The sequence below is a fragment of the Erpetoichthys calabaricus genome, chromosome 11 (assembly GCF_900747795.2).
Source record: "Erpetoichthys calabaricus chromosome 11, fErpCal1.3, whole genome shotgun sequence".
Lineage (NCBI taxonomy): Eukaryota > Metazoa > Chordata > Cladistia > Polypteriformes > Polypteridae > Erpetoichthys > Erpetoichthys calabaricus.
The window spans coordinates 86,823,680-86,847,375 of NC_041404.2; the positions used below are offsets into that span (position 1 = coordinate 86,823,680).

The window sequence follows — 23,696 nt, forward strand, 5'->3', positions numbered from 1 at the left end:
AAAAAAAAAACAAAAAACTCATTTTCCCCTTCCCAACTGGCTCTGCTAATTTTCCACCCCAAACAAGTCAAAGTGAACACTTCAACCTGTCCTCTGATATACCATCAAGCAGGTCACACTAAAAACATACTGGTTCCCTCCAATAATTCTCTTTTAAACAGTAAATAAAATGTTAACAATATATCTTACTTCTTCCTTTTATGTATGGAAACTAAGACAGATCTAGACATAACCAACTCATAACAATATATTAAATATTAAATACTACTAATTTCCACCATAAGACAACAATCCCTATGAGCACTCTTAAAAAAATTAATTTAAGTATTAGCATCATTTAAAAATAATAAAAGTAATCTAAATGCTATACTACTACTATATGAAAAATGAATAACATATGGTAGGATTGTAGGTATAAAGTACACAGGTATATAGCAGTCATTAAAGTGAAGGCAAAGCAAACTATAATAATGCTAACAGAATGATAACAATTGTAAATAATAATTCAAACATTTTAAAAAAGATGAACAGAAATGATAAGCCGTGAATAAAGACAATTTAATATAAATAATACTGGTAATAATAATTACAAGTAAGTTAAATATTTAAATGAATTTAGAGAAATATCGATATTTGAAATATAGAGAGGTATATGAAATTTCTAGTAGTACTTAAGACTTGAATTCTGTAAGACATTTCATTTTTCTTGTGAAATGGATAACCCAGTTAACATGGTAGCACATGCTGAATATAGGAATAGAGAAAGTTGCAGAATATTTACAATGTTCTTATGAACTGGGATGATGATTTTGAATTCCTAGTAAGTAATTGTGCTTGGAGCAATTCAGATGTGTAAAAGCAATAAAGGACAATTAAGCACAGACAGAGATGGCATTTTGGTAATATAAGCAGTTTAAATTACAGAGTACAGAAGATGACAATGGATAATGAAAAGGGAATCAAAAGAGCTTATGTTAATTCTTTGTAAACAACATTACATGTATTGGGTGGAGGATTAAACAATGTTTGATTTTTTGATATGATTTAGATAGTGTTGATAATTATTCTTCTTCATGTACTACCCTCTATCTTTCCTCACAGGGGTTAGGTTCTAAGACTTCTCACATATAAGTGATATCTGCAAATATTTCATATTGTTAGATGAATTTGTTTGAGTCTGTGTGCCCTTTGATGTACTGGTTTCCAACTAGGGTTGTTTTATGCTTTGTACCAACTGCCGTTAGGATAGACTCAAACTCCTTGTATCAGTTTTTAAGATTAAGCAATGTTTGGAAAGGTGGTAAGAGTGTTTGTTATTCTTCTAGTTAGATATTCCCAATCCAGATATTTCAGAACTTTATCATGTCCTCAAGACATTGTCTTTGCATACTTTGGTGCACCAGCAACAGACGTTTTGTGATTTTTCTGTCTTATAAATGTAGCAAAACATGTATATGTTCACACCATATTTAATTACCCACGTACACTATGGCATTTCCTGTTTTTATCTTATCCAGCAATGAGGCTTTCTCCAAAAAATATAGATCTAATTGTTTTTGTTTAGAGTCTGTCTCTTCTCTTTGGTGCTGTGCAATATTTTGTTTGTCCTGAAATTTTTAACGTTTGACAGTTGAAGTCAATAGGAGAATGTTTGCCAGGCATGCTGAGCTCTTGTGTTTTCCAGGTTTTTCTTGATGGGTTTTCCATAGTTTTGTGACAATCTCTGACATTCGTGATTTGGGATGGCCAAACTGGGAACTCTCAAAATTTTTCTTATCCAGTGTCTGAGAAAGAGAAACTGCTAGACAAGGGTTCTTCATTAAGCAAAATGATTGCTTGGAGTTCTTGCTTTTGCAATCATTTCAATATCTTCTTTCATGTTAATTTTCATCTCCTCCTGTCTGCAAGTTATGCTGATGAGAATTTTTCTCAGCATTTCCTTTGCAATAATACATTTTCTGGGTGAGAATGATGCCCAAATCCAATGGCTGAAGCACTGCCGTGTAATTGGGAGGGAGGAACTCAACTCGAACATTATCTAAATGTAAAAGTATGCTGTGAGCAGCACAGTTATCAATCAATAGCAGAATCTTCTTTTTTTTCTTTTTCGTATTGTGAGGTTTCTGAACTCTTTTGGGACCCCCAAACCCAACAAGATGACACGCCGAAGTTCGTCCTGAAGCGTGATTGCCATATCTGTGGAAGATTGCTTGTCACAGTGCCTTTCCTCGATGGGTGATGCAAGGAATATTATAATGCGGGGAACAGTATTACTTGGCCACTAACCTAACCATGACCCTGTCTGACTGCTATGTCTGTGTATAGGAGAGTGGTAGATCCCGCTACAATAAATAACTGTGCTGTTCCTGTTTCAAGCTGAATAAATCTGTTTTTGCTAAAGTACTGAGACTCAGCCTCATGTTTTGGGGTACAAGACAGTGACTCACATGTCACAATATCCTTGTCAAGTTGTTGCAGCCAGTTTCCCAAAATGTCTTGAGTCATCCAAGCTCACTGGTTTCCTTTATACTCGCAGGGAAGCAATGTAACATGTTTAAAACACAGAGGAATGGACGACTTGCCAGTAATAAAAGGAATAACTGCTTTTTTGACGTCTTCAAATGCAGCAGTTAGCATACGTTTGAGGCCCAAGGTTTGCAACCCAAGATTTTTCTTCTGTTTTTGCTCGGTCTTTCAAGAAAGTTGACAATGATGATGGCGAAATTCCGAATTCACTGGCAACGTCTTTTTTTCTTTTTGCCGTAATGGAGAGCCATAAATATTTAAAGTTTTTTTTCTAGTGTGAACTGTTGTCGTTTTTTTGTGTCTGTCATTTTTAAAGAAGGGTGACAATGAGTTAAATTCCAATGGATGTTTTTAAATTGTTGACGAGCAATAAGTAAAAAGTATCACTGAAAACCACAGGAAACAAAAACAGCAAAAAACAGTATGAGGAAAATGCAAAGAAGGAGAAAAATTTATAATGTTTCTGTTCAGGGATCGTTGTGCACAGCTGAGCTGTGACCACAGAACTAACTGCTCTGTGGATGATTCATTCAGGCATTTCAAGGTCTTTTGAGCACTTCGTTGTAATGAAAGTATCTGCTGAATGTATTTCATAGTAATTAGATTTTTTTATAGATTCTGTCTTATGGGGAAACTGTCAGGACCGTAAAACACTTCGTTGTAATGAAAATTTAATTGTAAAGATATTCGTTGTAACGGAATTTTACCTGTATTTGGAAGGGGGTGGGGGTGATTCTTTTCTATACAAACTGTGGGGAAACTTGGGATTAGTGAATTTCCCCTTGGGATTAATAAAGTATATCTATCTATCTGTCTGTCTGTCTGTCTGTCTGTCTTTAACTGGACCTTGTTAGATTTTACAGTCACTCTGAAGTATGCATCTTATTTCCATTAATGCTCCTTTCTTTTTTTTTTTTTTTTTTTTTTGTACTGTAGGTTTACAAATGGAGTTCATTAATCCCATCTTTGAATTTTCACGGGCTATGCGATGTCTTGCGCTAGATGATGCAGAATATGCTCTTCTTATTGCCATCTCTCTGTTTTCTGCCGACCGGCCCAATGTCACCAATCCAGAGCAGGTGGAAGGCCTACAGCAACCTTACGTGGAGGCTTTGAGAGCCTATACATGTATCAAGCGGCCACAGGCAAGTACCCTGGTCTGTCTGATACCTAGTTTCCCTGTGTATCTGTCTGACCAGCCTTTTATAGGTGGTGCGTCCTGACCTGCTTCACTGAGAGTTAACTGTCCAAAATTTTTTTTCTGTTGTGTCTGTCCTAGTAGCCTTCCGTATTAGTGCTCGGTTTTCTTATGTATGTGCTGCAACAGCTTTTTAAATGCCTACCAAATATTTAATTCTTTGGAAGTTCTCCTTTAAAATTAACATTTGATCTCCAACCTGCTTAATCCATTTCAGGGTTGTTGAGGGTAGTGTCAAGTGTAAATTGGGAACCAGTGCTGGTCATGCGGTACAAGCAGTATAGAGAGTTGTCTGTTTCATGTTTCTGTGGAAAGGATACATAAACAAGATACTGGCCCATGTACTGATGATCAGTGCAGCTAACTAGGTGGTGTCTGTTTCATGGGATGTATTTATAAATTACTGTTCTCCATATCCTCCCCTGCACTACTTTTGTAGGGTCGTTGATGGCAATAAATATGCTCGGCCTGTTCTTCATAAGGCAGCCAAATTCCCCAAAAAAATTATGCACCCACTTTTCTCCATCATAGTCCAAGGTCTCATTAATTTTGACTGCATATTTTATAGGGGCTTTGGATCAATCATCTTGGGTTTGCATCCCCATACTACCATAGGTTTTCCTACCATGTCCCAAACAAATGCATGCTGGGTTAAATGGTGATTTCAAATTAGTCTTTTATGAGTGTGGGTGAATGAGTAATTGGGGTCCTGTCATTGGATTGGAAACTTGTCCCAGCTTCTGTCTTGCCCTTGATGTTGCCGTGGTGGGCTCTGAACACTGTGGTTCTGAGTTATATTTATAGTTTGAATCTATTATGTTTTGTTAAGCCACAGACTAAATCAGAAAACTCTCACAATTAATAGTAGATTTAATATTGTTATAACTTATGTTATTTTCAAGATATAGCCAGTTGACAATAGAGGAAAGAAAAACAAAAACTCTAGTCAAAAGTATTCCTGAAGAAAATAATCTGTTGGAGGTTCCATATGTATTTTAATAGTCATATTTCTGAAATCTACCATCATTGACAACAAGGCTACCTCTGACTGGATGTTTCTTTGTTAGTTACTTTTGATCCACCTGTAACAATGTTATGTGTAAAATACCCAATAGAGTTTTTGTTTAGATTAAATTGATCTTTTCATCATGGTCACTCATTTTGTTGTTTTTTGTCCCAAGTCCAATTTGTTTGCAGGCTTTTGTCGTGATGATGTAATAACTCAATAAGGCAGTTCTGACTTTGTCTCTTGAGATGGAAGAGTCTGACAACCTTTATTATTAAAGCAAATCCAAAATATAACACTCATTCAACTTAGATCATCACAGATGACCCTTTGGCTCACAGTGTTTCATTGCATTATTCATAGGACCACCTGATGTTTCCACGAATGTTGATGAAACTAGTAAGCCTTCGGACACTGTCAAGTGCACACTCGGAGCAAGTGTTTGCACTCCGGCTTCAAGACAAAAAGCTGCCACCACTACTTTCGGAGATCTGGGATGTTCATGAGTGACTGGACAGAGTTTATGGTTATATGGAATGGTAACAAGAGGACTTGGAGGAAAGACTGATATTGGGCCATACTTAGAAGCTGGATGGCTATGCATCAGGAAATTCGGAGGCTGGCTTCCTCTGTTAAAGTATGGGGGTTGGGTGGGGGGATCACTAAAATGCTGTCTTCTGTTCTAATCAAAAGAGAATAGGTTTGTTTGAATAGGTTTGTTTCTACCTTCATGGTATTGGTATGGATTCCCAAGATTTTTCAAATTTAATAAGTCAAATATTCTGTCAGTAATTATAACAGCAACAGATATTTTTAACCTGCCCAAAAGAGCTAAACCTTTAAGTTTCTCTGCATTAATTAGAATTTTATACTTAAGAAAAATGGGGTCTAGATGATTGTCAGTGGTTTTTATTCTGTCTCATCAGAAGCATTCTGATATCTGCAGGGAATTAATTCCATCTGATGATCTTAACTTTGCACTATTTATTATCATTATAAAAGCTAATTCATTCATTCATGCACTCCTTAAATCGCACTCAAAGGTAAAATAGATGAAGACAACTTGCATTGGAACATAGCAAGGTTGTTTATATATGTAAATATTCATCCATTTTTCTGAACCCACTCTTTCTTATAAAGACAAAAGTTGTTCAGTCAAGCAGTCCTATGTCGGGCTCCATGTTGAAGTAGCTAAACTCCATTTGGCATTAGACAGTGGCAAAGATTTTTTTATAAAAAAACAAAAAATAAACATGTTCATCAATCTCATGAATCCACGTTTTTCTGTTATCAGATGATGTGAACTTGAATTCTACTTCTGTAGCAGCAGTCACAAATCAGGAAGTCCTCTCACTGTGTTGCCAAATAATCTAACATATATATTTTTTAAGATGTGGAATGGAATTGGCATACCTTGATAAAGGGTAAAACGTGCATAGTCCACAGTGAGTGACTTCGCCAGGAGTTGATCCCAAATTCATGAATCTTGGAAACAGGAGTGCCAACTATTATGCTGCTGTACTGTCCTTTATATCCTGAAATTAATTCAAAAATTTTGGTGAAAGTGAAACTCTGTTTCAAGGGCACATAAATTGGTATTCCTTGCTTCAGTAGAAGATTTATCTTTTCCTTTTTCATAAACTTTATTCAGCTATAACAGGTGATGTCTTCCTGACAAGATTGTATTTTAAGGAACCTGTTCTAAAACACCTTCCATTTCTAATATGGTAAATGTCTTCTCCCACACATTTCCTTATATGTTAATGTTCCTTTTCATTTCACTCTGTTATTTATCCAGTAACTGACAATCTGACTTAAAAAGCACTACTACTCATTATAACCAAAAAGCCACAACCCATAACTTTGTTGTTTTTGTGTTTTTAACATAATCTCTTCCATCAATTTCAGCTTGCAATATTCAGTTAAACATCCCTGGACTGAAAAGTCCACCTCCTTAGTAGAATCGTCTTGCAGGTCTTGTGGAGGAAGCCACGGGATGAACCAACATATGGAGCAGTGTTTAAATGCACTTCTACAATGGTAATGAAATTCCCTGTATGTAAGCTTTAACATTCACTAACCCTCTGTCACACAACAACACTCCTGACAGACTGAAAGGCATTTAAAGAGAGTGTAACTTAGAGCACTTACATGATTATAAGGAAAAGGGTGCACAACTGAGGTGTTGGTATACACTGTCCCACCCCCACCTTTATCAGGGTAAAGCTGGAATATGATTATTTGATTTACACAAATCTGCTGCATTTGTGGGGTGGCAATGTAAATTCTACAATTTTTATTTATTTATTTTAAGGGAGGGTTCTGTCTTTTTTTAATTCCATACCTTCATTTGTTCCATTATTATGCCAATGCTATATATACTTGTGTTTTCAGTTCTTTAAGTACAGTCCAGAGTTTAGAAGAAAAAAAAACTTGTGTAAGTATTATATCACAATAATTTGTGAACAAGATAACAGTGATTAAATATAGCTTGTTATACAGTAGTTTACAAAATTATAAATAAACAAGGTTTGATAACGATTCTCTGAAATACACTGCCAAACAACACTATGTTGTCAGTATGACTATTGCTGCTTTTATTTTCATTTTTGTGAGCTTCCCTAAATGTAGTACCACTTCTATGGAAAAGATCCCTTTCTACTTAAAGCAGACATCCATAACCGAAGAATGGAGGCTGCCTCAGCTTACTACAGAAACCAAAACTCCCCTCTTCAAATATTTTTTTCTTCTGTTGGGTAGATTCACAGGCTAATTTTTATGTTCCATTAAACTGAAAAATGTAAATAGCTTCATTGTTTAATTGATGACTAATAAATAGTTAAAGGAGCTATTAATGCAATTGTGTCAATTTGTAGAATATTTAAAGATTTCTGTTTCAACTGTAATAAAAAATTGAGGGAAAAATTTTGGATTTTCCCATTGAATAAACTAAAAAGGCTTTGTGTTGTGTGTAGTGATTTTGAAATGTGATAATCTATTGAATTTTCCTTTCTTAACCCTGAATAAGTTAGATTTTTCAGGTAGGGTGAGATGCCATTGGGAGAATGAAAGTGGAAAAAGACCACAGGGGTATGTAAAATGTGACTCTCATGAGAAGAAATCCCTTTCAAAGCTTGTATAAGCAACTGTTTTGCTAATGAGAATATTTGTTTCTTTGTCAGTCATTACAGTCCAGAAAATGAACTTGCATAGAGCAACCAGAAATCAAGGACTGTAATCAGATCAATTGTAATCCCTTTTTCTTTTGTGATCAGAAAATTTTGCTGGTGTAAGACTGAACCTGATTTAAAGAAGAAGCAGATTCATTGAAATTTTGGGTTTTAATTGTTCAGAGGTTGAGTTAAGGCAGTAGGAAGTATATTTGTTTGCCTGCTCACAAAGCTTGGATAATCAAAAATATCAAATATAAAACTAGTACATGTTAACCGTAAGCATATGTTGTTCCATGTTATATAAAATGTAGACAACACTAATATACAGTGCGTCCGGAAAGTATTCACAACTCATCACTTTTTCCACATTTTGTTATGTTACAGCCTTATTCCAAAATGGATTAAATTCATTTTTTTCCTCAGAATTCTACACACAACACCCCATAATGACAACGTGAAATAAGTTTACATGAGATTTTTGCAAATTTATTAAAAATAAAAAAATTGAGAAAGCACATGTACAAAAGTATTCACAGCCTTTGCCATGAAGCTCAAAATTGAGCTCAGGTGCATCCTGTTTCCCCTGATCATCCTTGAGATATTTCTGCAGCTTAATTGGAGTCCACCTGTGGTAAATTCAGTTGATTGGACATGATTTGGAAAGGCACACACCTGTCTATATGAGGTCCCACAGTTGACAGTTCATGTCAGAGCACAAACTGAGCATGAAGTCAAAGGAGAATTGTCTGTAGACCTCCAAGACAGGATTGTCTCAAGGCACAAATCTGGGGAAGGTTACAGAAAAATTTTTGTTGCTTTGAAGGTCCCAATGAGCACAGTGGCTAGTTCAAAACCACCAGGACTCTTCCTAGAGCTGGCCAGTGTGGACGAAAAAGGCACACTGACAACAGGCAGATAATATTTCTTTAGTTCTCTTTATTATTCATCCGGAGTCACAGTAAGTAGAGATTCAAAGAGCATAACTTATTGCCGGAAAGCTCAATTTGAACCCTGAAAAAAAAGTCAGGAGGGTCTTTTTATACTTCAGCATCTCATGATTAATAAGACAGAAAAACATCCTTATCATCTAAGTAGAGTTAAACAATATGTCTGTTGAGCTAAGCATTACCTGTGTTCTCAAAGCTAAGCACAGGAGAGACGCCTTTGCATAAACTACATGTACTTTTCTGCAGCCTTGTGACCTTGTCCCTGAAATATTCACTCTGAGAAAGGGAAAACAAGAAACAGCTTAGATTTTATTCATGTGGACACTATTTCTCCTGAACCCTGGAATAACATAGTTTTGTTAGTTCATAAGCCAAAGCGTCTCTCACTGGCAAGTTACAAAATAGTTATTATAAAAATTCTAATTTACTAAACACACAAAATACATGGTGCTGAGGAGAACATTCTTCTTCTACACCGGCCATCTAAACTGAGCGATCGGGGGAGAAGGGCCTTAGTCAAGGAGGTGACCAAGAACCCGATGGTCACTCTGTCAGAGCTCCAGAGGTCCTCTGTGGAGAGAGGAGAACCTTCCAGAAGGACAACCATCTATGCAGCAATCCACCAATCAGGCCTGTATGGTAAAGTGGCCAGACGGAAGCCACTCCTTAGTAAAAGGCACATGGCAGCCCGCCTTGAGTTTGCCAAAAGGCACCTGAAGGACTCTCCGACCATGAGAAAGAAAATTCTCTAGTCTAATGAGACAAAGACTGAACTCTTTGGTGTGAATGCCAGGCATCACGTTTGGAGGAATCAGGCACCGCTCATCACCAGGCCAATACCATCCCTACAGTGAAGCAGGGATGTTTTTCAGCGGCAGGGACTGGGAGACTAGTTAGGATAAAGGGAAAGATGACTGCAGCAATGTACAGAGACATCCTGGATGAAAACATGCTCCAGAGCGCTCTTGACCTCAGACTGGAGCGACGGTTCATCTTTCAGCAGGACAACGACCTAGGCACACAGCCAAGATATCAAAGGAGTGGCTTCAGGACAACTCTGTGAATGTCCTTGAGTGGCCCAGCCAGAGCCCACACTTGAATCCAATTGAACATCTCTAGAGAGATCTTAAAATGGCTGTGCACCGACGCTTCCCATCCAACCTGATGGAGCTTGAGAGGTGCTGCAAAGAGGAATGGGCGAAACTGGCCAAGGATAGGTGTGCCAAGCTTGTGGCATCATATTCAAAAAGACTTGAGACTGTAAATGCTGCCAAAGGTGCATCGACAAAGTATTGAGCAAAGGCTGTGAATACTTACGTACATGTGATTTCTCAGTTTTTTTTATTTTTACTAAATTTGCAAAAACCTCAAGTAAACTTTTTTCACGTTGTCATTATGGGGTGTTGTGTGTAGAATTCTGAGAAAAAAAATGAATTTAATCCATTTTGGAATAAGGCTGTAACATAACAAAATGTGGAAAAAGTGATGTGCTGTGAATACTTTCCAGATGCACTGTATAAGGTACTGTATATAAAACCAGAGATTAATCTAGCGGGATATACAGGAGTGATCATTTAATTTAGATGAATTGATAAAGAAAAATAAAGAGAGATTATTATTGAATGAATAATTAATGTTAAGAATTGTACATGCTAATAGGTACATAGTTCATCATGTTTTCAGTCTATATACATAATGCAAAGCTGACTCACTCATCATCAAACTCTATTTCCCATTTAGTTTAAAAGCTGAAATTTGGCAGGATTGTACATGTAAGGCAAGTAGTAACAGTGATGAAAAGGCATTTTGATGTATCAATATTTACAGTAACCCCTGCAACAATAGAAAAATTAAATACCCTTTGACTGATTTGATTGAAATGTGGTTATACTTAAAACAAAACTAACCAACTCATTTTTTTTAATTGTTTGGTATTTGTCTGTAATAATGCTGTAGTGAGTGGGTTGTTCTTAGGCACTGCGCCTTTTCAGCTCAGTGATGAGAAGTGATCACGTGGAAAAATGGGGCTTACACAAGGAAAATCTGGTTCGCAATCACACTATAACACACAACTGTGTTGCCGGCTGCTGCGGCAATGAGTGACCAATAAGTGTTGCTTTGCTGCTGGTCAGTTAAGGAGTCCCATTTGCCACCAACATGGTACATAGTTTGCAATATTATTTATTTTCACCCATTTTTTTTCTCTACAATTCTTTTAATGTCCAGTTCATTGAATGGAATGAATAAGTGTGCAGCCTGTAAAAGTATTTGCTGTTTGTACCAAGTTAAAGTAAAACATCTTTTCAGAGTACTGTAAAGCCATTAAGGACCTGCCTGCATTTTACCTTTCTAAGTTCTGGAAGTGTTATATCCCCTCTGACGTGGCTGTAATTGAGAGGGGAATGTCTCTTAGATTTTTGGGGTTCTAAAAGAGGTAATTGCTCAAGGGAAAGGGTGTTTATCTTTGGGCTAACTCTAAAAACAAAGTCTTAATATTCTACATACCAGTCTTGTCCACTTCATTATTTAAATTAACAAGTAAACCCATGGAAACTTGGTTACATTGGTAGCAGCACCTCAAGATAGATTAAAATAGCAGCGGGAAATACAGACAAATAATATAAACATCTGGCATAAGAACGGAACCAGTTTTTGGATTCGATTTTCTTTCAGACCATACTTATAATAAAGTGAAGACTGAATTACCTCCTCCCTTTTTGGGAAGGTCTGTTACAAAGCCATAGTAATGAAAATTTAAGAAATGAATAATAATAGTATAGTACAGTGTTCTGCATCCTCTAAAGGTGAACATATGACTGGCAGTAAAAAACAAATTTCTAAGCAATCAAAGTAAATGTACATCTGCAGCTCAGTTTAGATCAGTTACCTTGCAGCCATTGTGCAATATGTATAGTGTGCATTGCAAATTTAAAATTGTAGTTTGCCCTTCTTTTTATTTGACTTTCACCCATATTCCGTTTTCTGTGTTTATTTGGGGTTTATTTCAGTTCTTGTTGGTTGCAATATTTAGTTCCTCACTTTCTCTGAGATAAACTGTTGTTTCCATACACTAACCATGTTTAAATTTGTGTATTGCTTTTGATCTAAAGCCTGTAAATCTTGTGAACAGTACAATATTGCAGATCATAGTGTTATATTTAAATCGGATTGAAGCTACCATTTTTACAAAATGCACTGAAAAGTTATATTTTCAGCCATAATTCACATTATTCCTACTAATTACTTGTTTGAATTAAAAAGATTAGAGTTTACTCTACAATTATGTTTTGGAATGACCAACAACAAAAGATAAGGTCAGTAAGACAAGCAAGAATTGATTTACAGCACAAATGTTTTACTCATGAACAATTGTATATAACGTGTTAGAATAATAGGCTCCACTGAATAAAAATGTTAGCTCTTGTGGTAAAAAAAAAAATCAAATTCTTACATGTATCTGATTGACTGATGGCATTTTAACTGAGGCCCATTGTCTCAATAAATTTTATGGGTGAAGCTGGGTAGCACAGCTAGTCCCAGTATACAGTTAAATGGTATATATACTCAAAGATACCAGTGCATAATAAAAAAATAAATAAATAATAAAAAAATCAATATTTCTTTGCACAATACAGTACTCACAATATATGACATAGTCAGTTCATGTCAGAGAATCGAAAATCCCTGTTGAAATGTCACAATACAACTGTGTCCACCAGTGTAATGCAAATAAGTACTAAGGGCACAGGCTTGGTGCCTGTGCCCTTAGTACTTATTTGCATTACACTGGTGGACACAGTTGTATTCCATCCAATTAACCTACAGCTAATACAAACCATGATTGTGGGATAATATCATATGATGAATTGTCTGCACCTGGATAATGTAACCCTACTAAACCTATTAAATATCCAGACTAAGAGAAGACTTTACAGCTAGGAGTAGATGTGAGATGCCTAATAATTGTTCCTCATGTTCAAACTTGGGGCAGGACAGATTGTTATCCTAGTCAGGCTTTTAGTGCAGTTCCTAGGAGTAATTCTTAGACACTTGATAAATATGGGGGTTGGTCTTCTCCCTTAATAGATATAAAAGGCATGACTCAGGTCTGGTCAGCCTAGTTCAGCTCAATGTGTTGCTGCTGCAATGCTCACCATGAAAAGCAAAATAAAAATAACACACCTGATTAAAGTTTTTCATAATCTTGCAGATGTTTTGATCTAAAGACTTGTTTAAATATTTGAAATGGTTTCTAAGATATATGTAAGCAGTGAACTAGATGCTTATTTATGTATTTGTTCTGAAAACAGAAACTTTAAATGTGTCCACCCCTAACAATTTACTTTTGATTTAGAAATGAAATCCCAACTACTATGTGTGCCTCCTACATGTTACTATATGGATTTTTTTGATTTGTTCAGACTAATTAGTTGTGTTGCGAAACAACTAAGGCCTTTATTTCTGTATATATTTGTCCATAATGTTGCAAGAACAGCTTAATTTAGAATGGAGATATGACAGACAGGCGTAATGTTTCTCTGAAATACAATTCATATTAGAACTGCTACAAAGAATCCACTACTGATGGAGACCATTACTAATAATAAGAAAAAATACATGCAGTGAAAATCAAGTCTGATGAGTCCAAGTTTGTTTTTAACTGTTCTCTTTTTGTAAGATGTATAGAAGATGAACAGATATTCCCGGCAAGTATGGTTTGCACTGTGAAGGGAGGGGGAGGTGGTGTGTTAGTTTGGGGGTGCTTTACTTGTGACACTGTCAATAAGTTATTTAAAATTGAAGGCACTAGTAAGGCTACCACAGCATTCTGTGGCCACACACCATCTTACATAGTTTATACTTTGTTGGGTTTTCATTTGCTTTTCAACCAATCAATGACCCAAAACACATCTCCTGGCTGTGTAAGAATTAATTGGCATAGAAGGATAGTCATGTAGTGGTGCATTCTACAGTTACCCAACCTAAATTCTATAGATATGGTTTGTAAGAACTTCTTCAAGAATGGTGAACACTTTTTTGTCACTGCACAAATATGTGTTAAGTTTTTTTTATCTTCAATATTATTCTAAACTAGATGATTTACCTGTTTTGACCACAAGGGGCACCAGAGAGCCACCAAACCCAAAACACATTAAAATACCAAATGATTTTGGAATAAAATAAAAGAAATATATTCTTGCACAACACCTTTTCACGATCTTTTCCAGTAGTCAATCACAATATGAATACAAACTGAACAATAACCATACAATTCCTGCTCCTTTTGCCCTCCACTGAGTGTTATCTGTTGCCTCCTGACTCTGACTTGTCCATGTGTGGTCATGGGCTCCTTTTTAAGCCTGATCCAGGACTGCTTCTGGTGCTACGCCATTCCTGGAAGCATTTCCAGGCCATGAAGAAAGTAGGGAGGTCCTCTTCTGATAGCATCCTCTACCAGCATGTATGGACCGACTCAGAGCAGCATTTCTGCACTCCTTCTCCTAAACACCCCTGCAGTTGTCACGACTGCATTGCCATATGAGGACCACTGCCATCTGGCATATTGAGGATAAAACAGCTCCCTATTCTCACCTTCCATTGGTCCCTTTATTAAATCATACTGACTTGGTACAAAAGTATTTTCCTGTCCCGCCTGCTGCTTTGTCTGCATTGTCATACTGGTGTCCCAGCCGAGTAATAAAACATATTCTAATCTGGCTGGGATGTGCTTTCTCCTCTTACACCATCTATGACAGGTAGATTACAACTTCAAAACTGTAGAAAAATAGCATATGATTTAATTTCTTAAGTAAAAATGTATTCCACTTTATAATGCATATTGACATTACATTTTTGGAAATATTACAAATAAATTGAAATAATAAATACAGTGTTATCTATGTAAAATTCATCTGAGCTGAATAAATCCCAGATGTCCAGCAACTGCTTCTTTATAAACACTTTTTGATGAATTTCATGGAGCATATATAAGCAAAGACCTGTTTGAGGTCACTCATTTGCAAGCAACAGAAAGCTGCACATGAGAGAAACAATCTGTTCTTAGATCAATGCCTGCAATTTTCATTGTCTGACCTTATGATTTGTTTATAGTCATACATAGGAAAGCAGACCCCAATAGGAAATTGCAGATGTTTAAAAGGGAAAAACTCTTGGATTTAAATGGATTCTCTTTCTAGATAGCAGGGATAGTACTGAAGTAATGTGTACGCTGCTTCTTAAGTGGGTCTACCATTAATTTATCCTTAATTGTTTATGACTGTTTGTATTAATCTTTGATTTGGGACAAAAAATGTGAGAAATTAAATTGATGCATACCTTGACTTATTAAAGAAACCACCCTGAAACCTCCCTCCACTCGAGAATAAAGTAGCCCATACTGTGACAGGGATCAAGATGAACATACATGCCAATTTTATGTAAACCAGTGAGCCATCGTCAAGTGGTGGCTGGACATACTGACAGACATTCTTAACTTTATTTATGCAGATATAGTAAATAGTAAGTGTTACATTACAAAATGCATTAATTTCTTACTATTGTGGCATGTAATTATTTAAATGTTAGTAAATAATTGTGTTCATAAGAATTGCTCATAATTTCAGCTTTTTGTCTGGCGCCTCCTCACTCACCAGTATGAGAAAACCGCCACATATATCATCTTGATATCTAGTTATGAAAGACATCAAGTTTTTTGGGTTTGCCAACTCTTTTGGCTCTCTATACCCAAAAAAACCTTCATGTTTAGACAATTTTTGGACCATATTTTGTGTAGGAAATTACACCCTTATGATGAAGAGTAAGCCAATAGAGGTCTTTATCAAAATGGATCAGAAGGACTTGATGTTGTGCCGACCCCAGCAGTTCAACCCCAATGAGATACAAGGGATCAACATTACTTCTTTTCACAGAACTTCAAGAAAATGACAATTGGGAATACAGACATGGAGAGTCATTTTATGTTATTTTGAGGTTGCTAATCACAAATATAATATTTTTGATATGTGATTCTTTACCGGTGCTCCTTCCTCTTTAACTGCCTGAAGGTTAAAAATGACAAATTTGAAACATAAGCACGTGGGGATTGTTTTAGATTATTTTCAAAGTCAGTCATTAGAATATGATGTTATTTTTGATCCTTTGCTATAGAGATTTAGGTCTCTATGGACCTGTATCAGAGGGTGAAAAATAACACATTTCTGTTACAGTCAAGATTATTTACACTTTAAACATTTAAATTGAAGTACAAATTTTAATATTTGAATTATTAAATGGCTTATGCTGATTCAGACTTTAAAAACTGTTAAAATGGAAGTTGGATTTTCCATTTACATTTGGAATTAAACCTTTTACTAATAAATAATTTAGATGCATGACATTTTTATTTTAGTACAGGGTGTTATGAACTTCAGAGTTCCCAAGTATACAAGTCCCAAAAAGTAATCGAAATGCTCACTAGAGGGGGAATTACCATCAAATCCCAGCTAGAAACAAAAAGGGTAATTAAGAACTCTTTATAAATTAAAAGATGCATTTTAACAAAACCTTTGTAGAACAATAATCAATGAGGAAAACAAAGGCACAGAGGGCAATACCTTTAAAAGGCAGTCCCAAAAGTGAGCAAAGTCCCAATCTGATATCCAAGAGGTCAGTCATAAAACAGCACAGGTTAAAAAATCCAGAAAATCATAAAAAGCATAATAACAATAAATTCTACAGGAACTCGTGACCACCATGAACACGTTCAGAGTGAATCACAAAGGATTGTGGGTTATACTCAGCTTTTATAGGGCAGAGGGCAGTCCCATGATGGTAATAGGCAGGTAGCATTGCCTCTCTGGGGACCACGCACAAAACACATGGCAGATTGTGAAAGATGCTTAAACATACCATTTTCTAAGCCCACTTAATCTTGAGCAGGGTCACAGAGGGCTGGAAATTAAGCCAGCAAGCATAGGGCGCAAGGCAGGACTGATCCCCAGGCAGAGCACCAGTCCATTAGAGGGTGAACAGCATTAACACACACACACTAAGGTCAGTTTTACCAGTTTTGACAATCAACTTAACCTGCCTGTCTTTGTAATGTGAGAGGAAGCCCACACAGACATGGAAAGAACCCAAGAAATGAACCCTGGTCTTGTCTCCTTACTACGAGACGGCATTGCTACCACTGCACTACTGTGCCATTTTGCTTAAACATAAAGAAACTAAATATTAATGTTAACATAAACAAAAAAAATCAACAATGATCAAGAAGACATAAAAATGGCATTTGAACCCCAGCCAGAGCAGGAATCCTAGCTGAAATACAACACAGGGATATTAAAATACAATGCTCAAAAAAATTTGGGAACACTTAAATCACACATCGGATCTTGATGAACGAAATATTCAAGTGGATAATCTTTGATGAGTAATACTGGGTAATTTGTTGAGAACAAAATGATGTAACAATGGTCAATGGAAACCAAAATTACCAACCCATTGAAGGCTGGATTCAGCATCACACCAAAAATCCAAGTCATAAATTGAAATCACAGGCTGATCCAAGTGGCATGAATTTTATCACGCAACTCATAATGTGACTCAGTAGTTTTTGCCCCCCACATGCCTGTATGCACTCCCGACAATGTCTGGGCATGCTCCTGATGAGATGGCGATGGTGTCCTGTGGGATCTCCTCCCAGACCTGGATCATGGCATCAGTGAGCTCCTGTGCAGTCTGTGCACTACCTGACAGCATCAGATGTACTGATGGAGTGTTGCCTAGCATGTGGATGTCTGCACGACCATCCAAGGATATGCCTCTCCAGACCATCACTGACCCACTGCCAAACCAGTCATGATGGATGATGTTGTAGGCTGTATAATGTTCACCACCTCTCTAGACTCTTTCACGTTTGTCACATGTGCTCAGTGTGAACCTGCTCTCAACTGTAAAGAGAATGGGGAGCCAGTGGCGGACCTGTCAATTGTGACTTTCTCTGGTGAATTGCAATCAAGCTGTATGGTGATAGGCTGTGAGCATAGGTCCCACTAGAGGTCATCGGAACCTCATGCCACATTCATGGAGTCTGTTTCTGACAGTGTGGTCAGAAATGTGCACACCAATAGCCAGCTGGAGGTCATTTGTTAGGGCTCTGACAATGCTCCTCCTGTTCCTCCTTGCACAAAGGAGCAGATACTGGTCCTGCTGCTGGGTTGATGCCCATCTACGGCCCAGCCCAGCCCAGCACTCCTCATGTAACAACCTGTCTGCTGGTATCTCCTCCATGCTCTTAAGACTGTGCTGGGAGACACAGCAAACCTTCTGATGGCATATGTGGATGAGCCATCCTAGAAGAGCCGGACTAACTGTGCAACCTGAATCGGCTGCAGGTACCACCTCATGCTACCAGTAGTGACAAGAACATCAGCAAAATGCAAAACTAGAGAAGAATCAGTCAGGAAGGATAAGGAGAGAGCAATTGTCTGTGGCCACCACCTGCAAAACCATTCCCTTTATGGAGGTTGTCTTGCTGTTGCCTGTCCAGTGCACCTGTTGTCACTTTCATTTGCACCAAAGCAGGTGACGTTGATTCACAATCACTTATGCTTCATAACTGGACAGATTGATATCCCTGAAGCTTCATTGACTTGGTGTTAGACTGTGATGATTAAGCGTTCCATTAATTTTTTGAGCAGTGTATTTATACAGTACATGATCACAATGTACAAATTATTTATAAAAGATTTTAATATTATCTGTCTATCCAGTTTTGAACCTGCTTGAGCCAACTCAAAGCCAATTCAAATTGTGTAGGGACAGAACCTCCCCTGGCAGTAAACATTAAGAAGAAACAAGCATTATCTTTTTTATATATTCAGTAGATATACTTTTATAATTTAAACAACAATAACAGAACAGAATAATGAAAAAATAAGAAGTGCACAAAATTGGTGAAAATGATATATATAACAAAATCCATAAAATGTTCACATATTTATTCTTATTATACTTTTTATATTACTGCTAACTTAAATTCTTTAAAAAATCATTTTTGCTTAATTTTATTATGAAGATGAAAATTTCCATATGTCATTCACAACTTGGATCAAAAAATGCTTTCTTTGTCATAATATAACAGCAAGGTGTTGCTGCATGAAGCCCACTTAATCGGATTTAGGGTTGCGGGGGGGCTGCAGCCTTTCCTAACAATGCTGAGCACAAGGCAAGAAGCTGGTCTGGACAGGGTGCCAGTCATTCATAGGTCCCACACAAACACAAACAGACACACTGGGCCAGTTTTTAGCCAACCTCTTTGTGGATGTGGGAGGCAAAACTAAACACATGGAGTAAAAGCCATGTAGACACATGGAAAACATACCACCTGTACAAGGATAACAATCAGACTTGGGACTTGAACCCAACACTCTACATCCATGAGGTGACAGTGCAGCCAACTATGGCACCATGCAGCCCTAATGAAGAAAAAAAACAACAACAACAAATATACAAAATGTTCAACATTATACAAAATCACTTAATTGTATATCTGTGTTTATCATTTTAAAAGGCATTTAAAGATATTTATTTAGGAAAAATTAAATTTAAGAGTAAAATTAAAAGATGAGGCAACAATTTGACGGAACTTGACAAGGAATAGATATTTTGATTAATTTGTTAATTATATATGTAAAGTTTCTCATTCTTATGAGAAAAATGAAAAAAATGTTAGTCTTTTAAAGTATATCAGTTATAAATTGTCAACTATTTTAATAAGTACACAATATTATAAAGAAAAGCGTAACATGTACATATGGCGTGTGGATCGATTTAGCTTATGGTTATGACATAAGTATCGTCAATCATTATATTGACAGTGCTGCGCGCGCTATTATGTGATATAGGTAGCATAAGACCTCCCTTTGAAAGTCGGGTACCAATCATATTGTAACACTTCCGGGTGAACGCGTGTGCCGGTGGCCGGTTGGCTGGTTAGGTTATTCTGTTTGGCGGGAGGTTCGGGAAGAAAGAAAGGAAAGATATTCCATGCTGGTGCGGGATAGTTGTGCGAATAATACACTGTAGATTCACGCTTATATTAAGGTAATGTCACCAAAGTATAGAGAATGTCTACAGTCACTATTTTTACAATAGCAACCGTAACTGTGGATGTGAAATTGCATTTAGTTCGCAGGGAATATCATGTCTAAAAATAAACGTACACGCGGTTGGCAGCTGTACAACATTGTCAGCTTGTTTTTAATTACGATCATGCACTCTACCTGATAACACAACCTGTTGTCTATCATTTTTCGGATAGAGATGGATTACAAGCGGCGACAGCAGCAAGCGCCCCCGATGCATGCGTCCCAGGCGAAACGTTCACGGGGAACCGTCGATCCAGACGACGATGGGCCGTCACACTTTGAGGAAGAGCTGGCATTTTTTGATGAATCGGAGATGGCAACTGATTTTAGTGAGGGTCAGGCAGGTCACGATGTTATTCCCGTGGGTGAGTTTCCCTCAGTTCACACTCCAGTTCTAGCTAATTAATCGTTGCATCTGAATTTAGGCTTATTTCTGCTTGCAGGTAGCCTTTTATCCAACGACCTGAACCCTAAGTGGAATCGGCCTCCAGTTCCAAACTTGAATCCTAAAACAGATTCTCTGGCTTTCCAGCAGATTGAGTTGGATTACTATATCGGTGAGTCTCGAGCTTCAATCTGGTATTGATTTTTAGAAAGCGACATCAAGCCACAAGTGCAATGATACTTTTGCTTTTGCCCAATCTTTATTTTGTATAGCACTTTTCTTATTACTACCAAATATATTTTACCTAACAAAAGAACTAAGTGCGAAGTAGGCAAAGTTAACCCAGATTAAAAAGTCTGTCTGGTTTGGACTAATTAAAGTGAAACATGGGAAGTAAGAGTAATGCTTTCAAAAATTGTATTATGTTGGCGCACTGTGATTTACTAAGTTGTCTTGATTACTAATTTAGAGAATGGATTCAAGATAATATTATTTCCCAGTTAACCAAGAAAAATGTTTCTTAAAGCACTGCAAAATATCAAGCACTGTTACAGTTAAAAGATTAACATGTAGTCAATTACAAACACATAACCACAATGTGTATCAGGTTATATGCTAAAGGACGAGTGTTTATGAAAAATACTGTTATATTCATGCATTTTGTAATTTTAAATTTATTGTATGTAATAAATAAATGTATTTAAAGCCACACAGTCAGCTTTAAAAACTGAACACTTTTTTGAGGTGCCAGGATTTTCTTTGTGTGTGTAAATTATTTGTGTCCATGCTCTGAAGTGAGAAGAGAAGGAAATTTTCAGCTTGACTAAATTTGATGAAGATGTCATTTTTAAACATGTACATTCAGTAAGAAAGTATCTTTTCCTTGGGTTTACTGGGTAGTTATTTAAGCAGTAACCTCCCATTTGAGCACATTTTTAAGTACATCAGTTTAACTAATCAATTCTGCATTTTCAAATAGATTAAATTCTGTCTAACAAAAAATTGAACAAGGGAAACTCAAGCCCAAGTGTAATTAGGGCAAAGTCTGCTTTATATGAAAATAACATGTTATGCATCCCAAGTTTGTATTTAGTGTAGGGCTGGCACAAATAATTCTTTATTTGAAGATTTATCTGCCCAGTATTTTATTGATTTACTTGTTCAGATAATTCAAGCAGGCATATGAATGTGTTGTATTACTTATTTTAATTATTAATTAATAATTATTTAGTGAATAATTTGGTAGAGAATTTGATATAGAATATAGAAACATCAGGATATGAAAAATACAGCTGAAGTAGCTCCATCAAGAAGGCAAACAAGGCATCGCTGTTGTCAATAAAATATTTACGACATAAAAGCCTAAAAAAAACTAAAAAGTGATATATTTGATTAACAATGGACTTATTAACATAACTTGGTATTAGCAGATGAACAATACCAAATAATTAGGCATTTTGGTTTTTTAGAGCTCATTATTACAATGGATCTACTCTGACTCAATTCACATATTTTTAATAGTCTTAAGTTGAGATATATCTTATTCATAAACATTGTGAACATAGGTGGTAAACGTTTTTGGCATAAAGCGACTTAAAAATGTTTATAAAGTATAAACAATACAAACTGAAAGACAAAACAGACAGGGAACTAATATCTCTTGAAGAATAAATTGAGGTAAAAAAATATTCTAGAGTTTTCCAATCATGGAACATTAAATAATTATAACTTAAAGTTTTCGGTGATAGTCTCTGTACCTTATGTTCAGATTGTGACCCCGAAGCATGAAATGTAAGTTACTGTAGGGCACTTGATGCTCACAACATCGCTTTTAACATACCAAAGTAACTATTTATTATGGGTTATAAACCTGTGTAGTATTGGCTATAAAAATGTACATTCTGGCTATTAGACCAACAATATGCAACAGTCACTTAAGAAGTAAACAGTGAGAATCGGTTGCATATAACATGGCATGAGCATGACATGTCTGGCCTCTCAACCAATAACATCCAAGAAACTTTTTTTTTTTTTTTTTTTTAATTCTAGTGTTCTTAGTAACAAACATGTTTGATTCCTGTGAAATCTACTCATTGAAGGGTCTCACTGTTGCACTATAGACCTCAATCTGTTTCTAGCCATGCTTGCTTTGATAAAAATTGCTCCTCGTTGGCCTTAGTGACAGGTAATCAGGGATAAACTAGCATCAAAAATTGGCTCTGTATTTTTGTTCCAACTGGCATTCAGCAATTGGCCAGAAACCAACTATTCTTGCATCTTTCAGTGCATATGCACATACAGTATTTTTCCTTTTTGATTTTTAAGTAATGTAGCGTAGTGCATTTGTGTTCTCAAGTTCATTCCTGCAACCCCAAGTTAGACTAGTTTCACAATCAATTAATCATTTTTACCTTTTATTGATTTTGTTGTTTGAATTACCTGGTCATTATTTGTAGTCTTGTTTTACATTAATTAAAATGTAGTTATGTCATACTGACATATATTGTATGAGCAATTAAAGTTTCATTTTTGCTGTATCTTTAAATGATGGACTTTTTTTTTGCCATTTTTGTTTTTAAAACACTGTGGGTTCGTTCTCTTAATTTTATTTGAATAATGAGAAATAAGCAAGCAGACCCCAGGGCCAACAACAACGAATGATAAAGGAAAGCTAATTCAGTGTTATACACTTGTACCCTTATTAGTAAATATTATAAATGAAAATATAAATTTTATTTGTGCACCTAGAACACACATTCTTGCTTCATTCGGGAAAAAATAATGTAACTACCTTTGATTGATAAAGAAAAAAGATAGAAATTTGGAAATAACCTGCTTATTTAGGAGTGCAAGTCCAATTATTCTGCGGTGACTGAATGATAAATTATTTACTCTATGCTAATATAACAGAGGTTATTTTTATTATGTGAATTTCCCCTTGGGGATTAATAAAATATCTCTATCTATCTTGCATTTTTGTCAGCTGTTCTGAGGATCTGTAAGAATTTCATTGTACTGACTGCTACATGCTGACCCTGGTGCAGTCTGTCATGTATAAATTACTAATTTGGTTATTTGATGTGAAAAGAAAAATAATTTCCCATCTCCACTCAATTCTTGTGCTCTTTTCTTGTTTGCATCAGTGTAGGGTGGCCAAGAGTTAGTAAGATCACATGATTGCACAGGAATCCAGAGTAGGTAACGTGGGCCAATCATGTTGTGTCTCTCTCGCTCGCACTCTCTCTGTTTCTCGATTTTTACATTTTGTGGCTCGACTGCAGATTACAAAGACAGCGTACCGTGGTTTATTT

At 36.4% G+C, this 23,696-nt stretch overlaps 2 protein-coding genes across 3 annotated transcripts in view; both read left to right on the forward strand.

The window, feature by feature from the left end:
• LOC114660679 (oxysterols receptor LXR-beta-like) overlaps nucleotides 1-7,686 on the forward strand; it is a 26,801-nt gene extending 19,115 nt beyond the window's left edge. For both annotated transcript variants that reach the window (XM_028813532.2, XM_028813533.2), the window contains exons 8-9: nucleotides 3,463-3,671; nucleotides 5,094-7,686. In XM_028813532.2, the coding sequence (XP_028669365.1) occupies nucleotides 3,463-3,671; nucleotides 5,094-5,240 (356 nt within the window). In that variant the 3' untranslated portion in view covers nucleotides 5,241-7,686. The remainder of the gene's footprint in view (nucleotides 1-3,462; nucleotides 3,672-5,093) is intronic.
• A 12,112-nt stretch (nucleotides 7,687-19,798) lies between these two features.
• Nucleotides 19,799-23,696, forward strand: part of pold1 (polymerase (DNA directed), delta 1, catalytic subunit) — a 118,865-nt gene continuing 114,967 nt past the window's right edge. Inside the window, exons 1-3 of the mRNA XM_028813535.2 lie at nucleotides 19,799-19,956; nucleotides 20,174-20,365; nucleotides 20,444-20,557. Coding sequence (XP_028669368.1) covers nucleotides 20,176-20,365; nucleotides 20,444-20,557 — 304 coding nt within the window. The 5' untranslated portion in view covers nucleotides 19,799-19,956; nucleotides 20,174-20,175. The remainder of the gene's footprint in view (nucleotides 19,957-20,173; nucleotides 20,366-20,443; nucleotides 20,558-23,696) is intronic.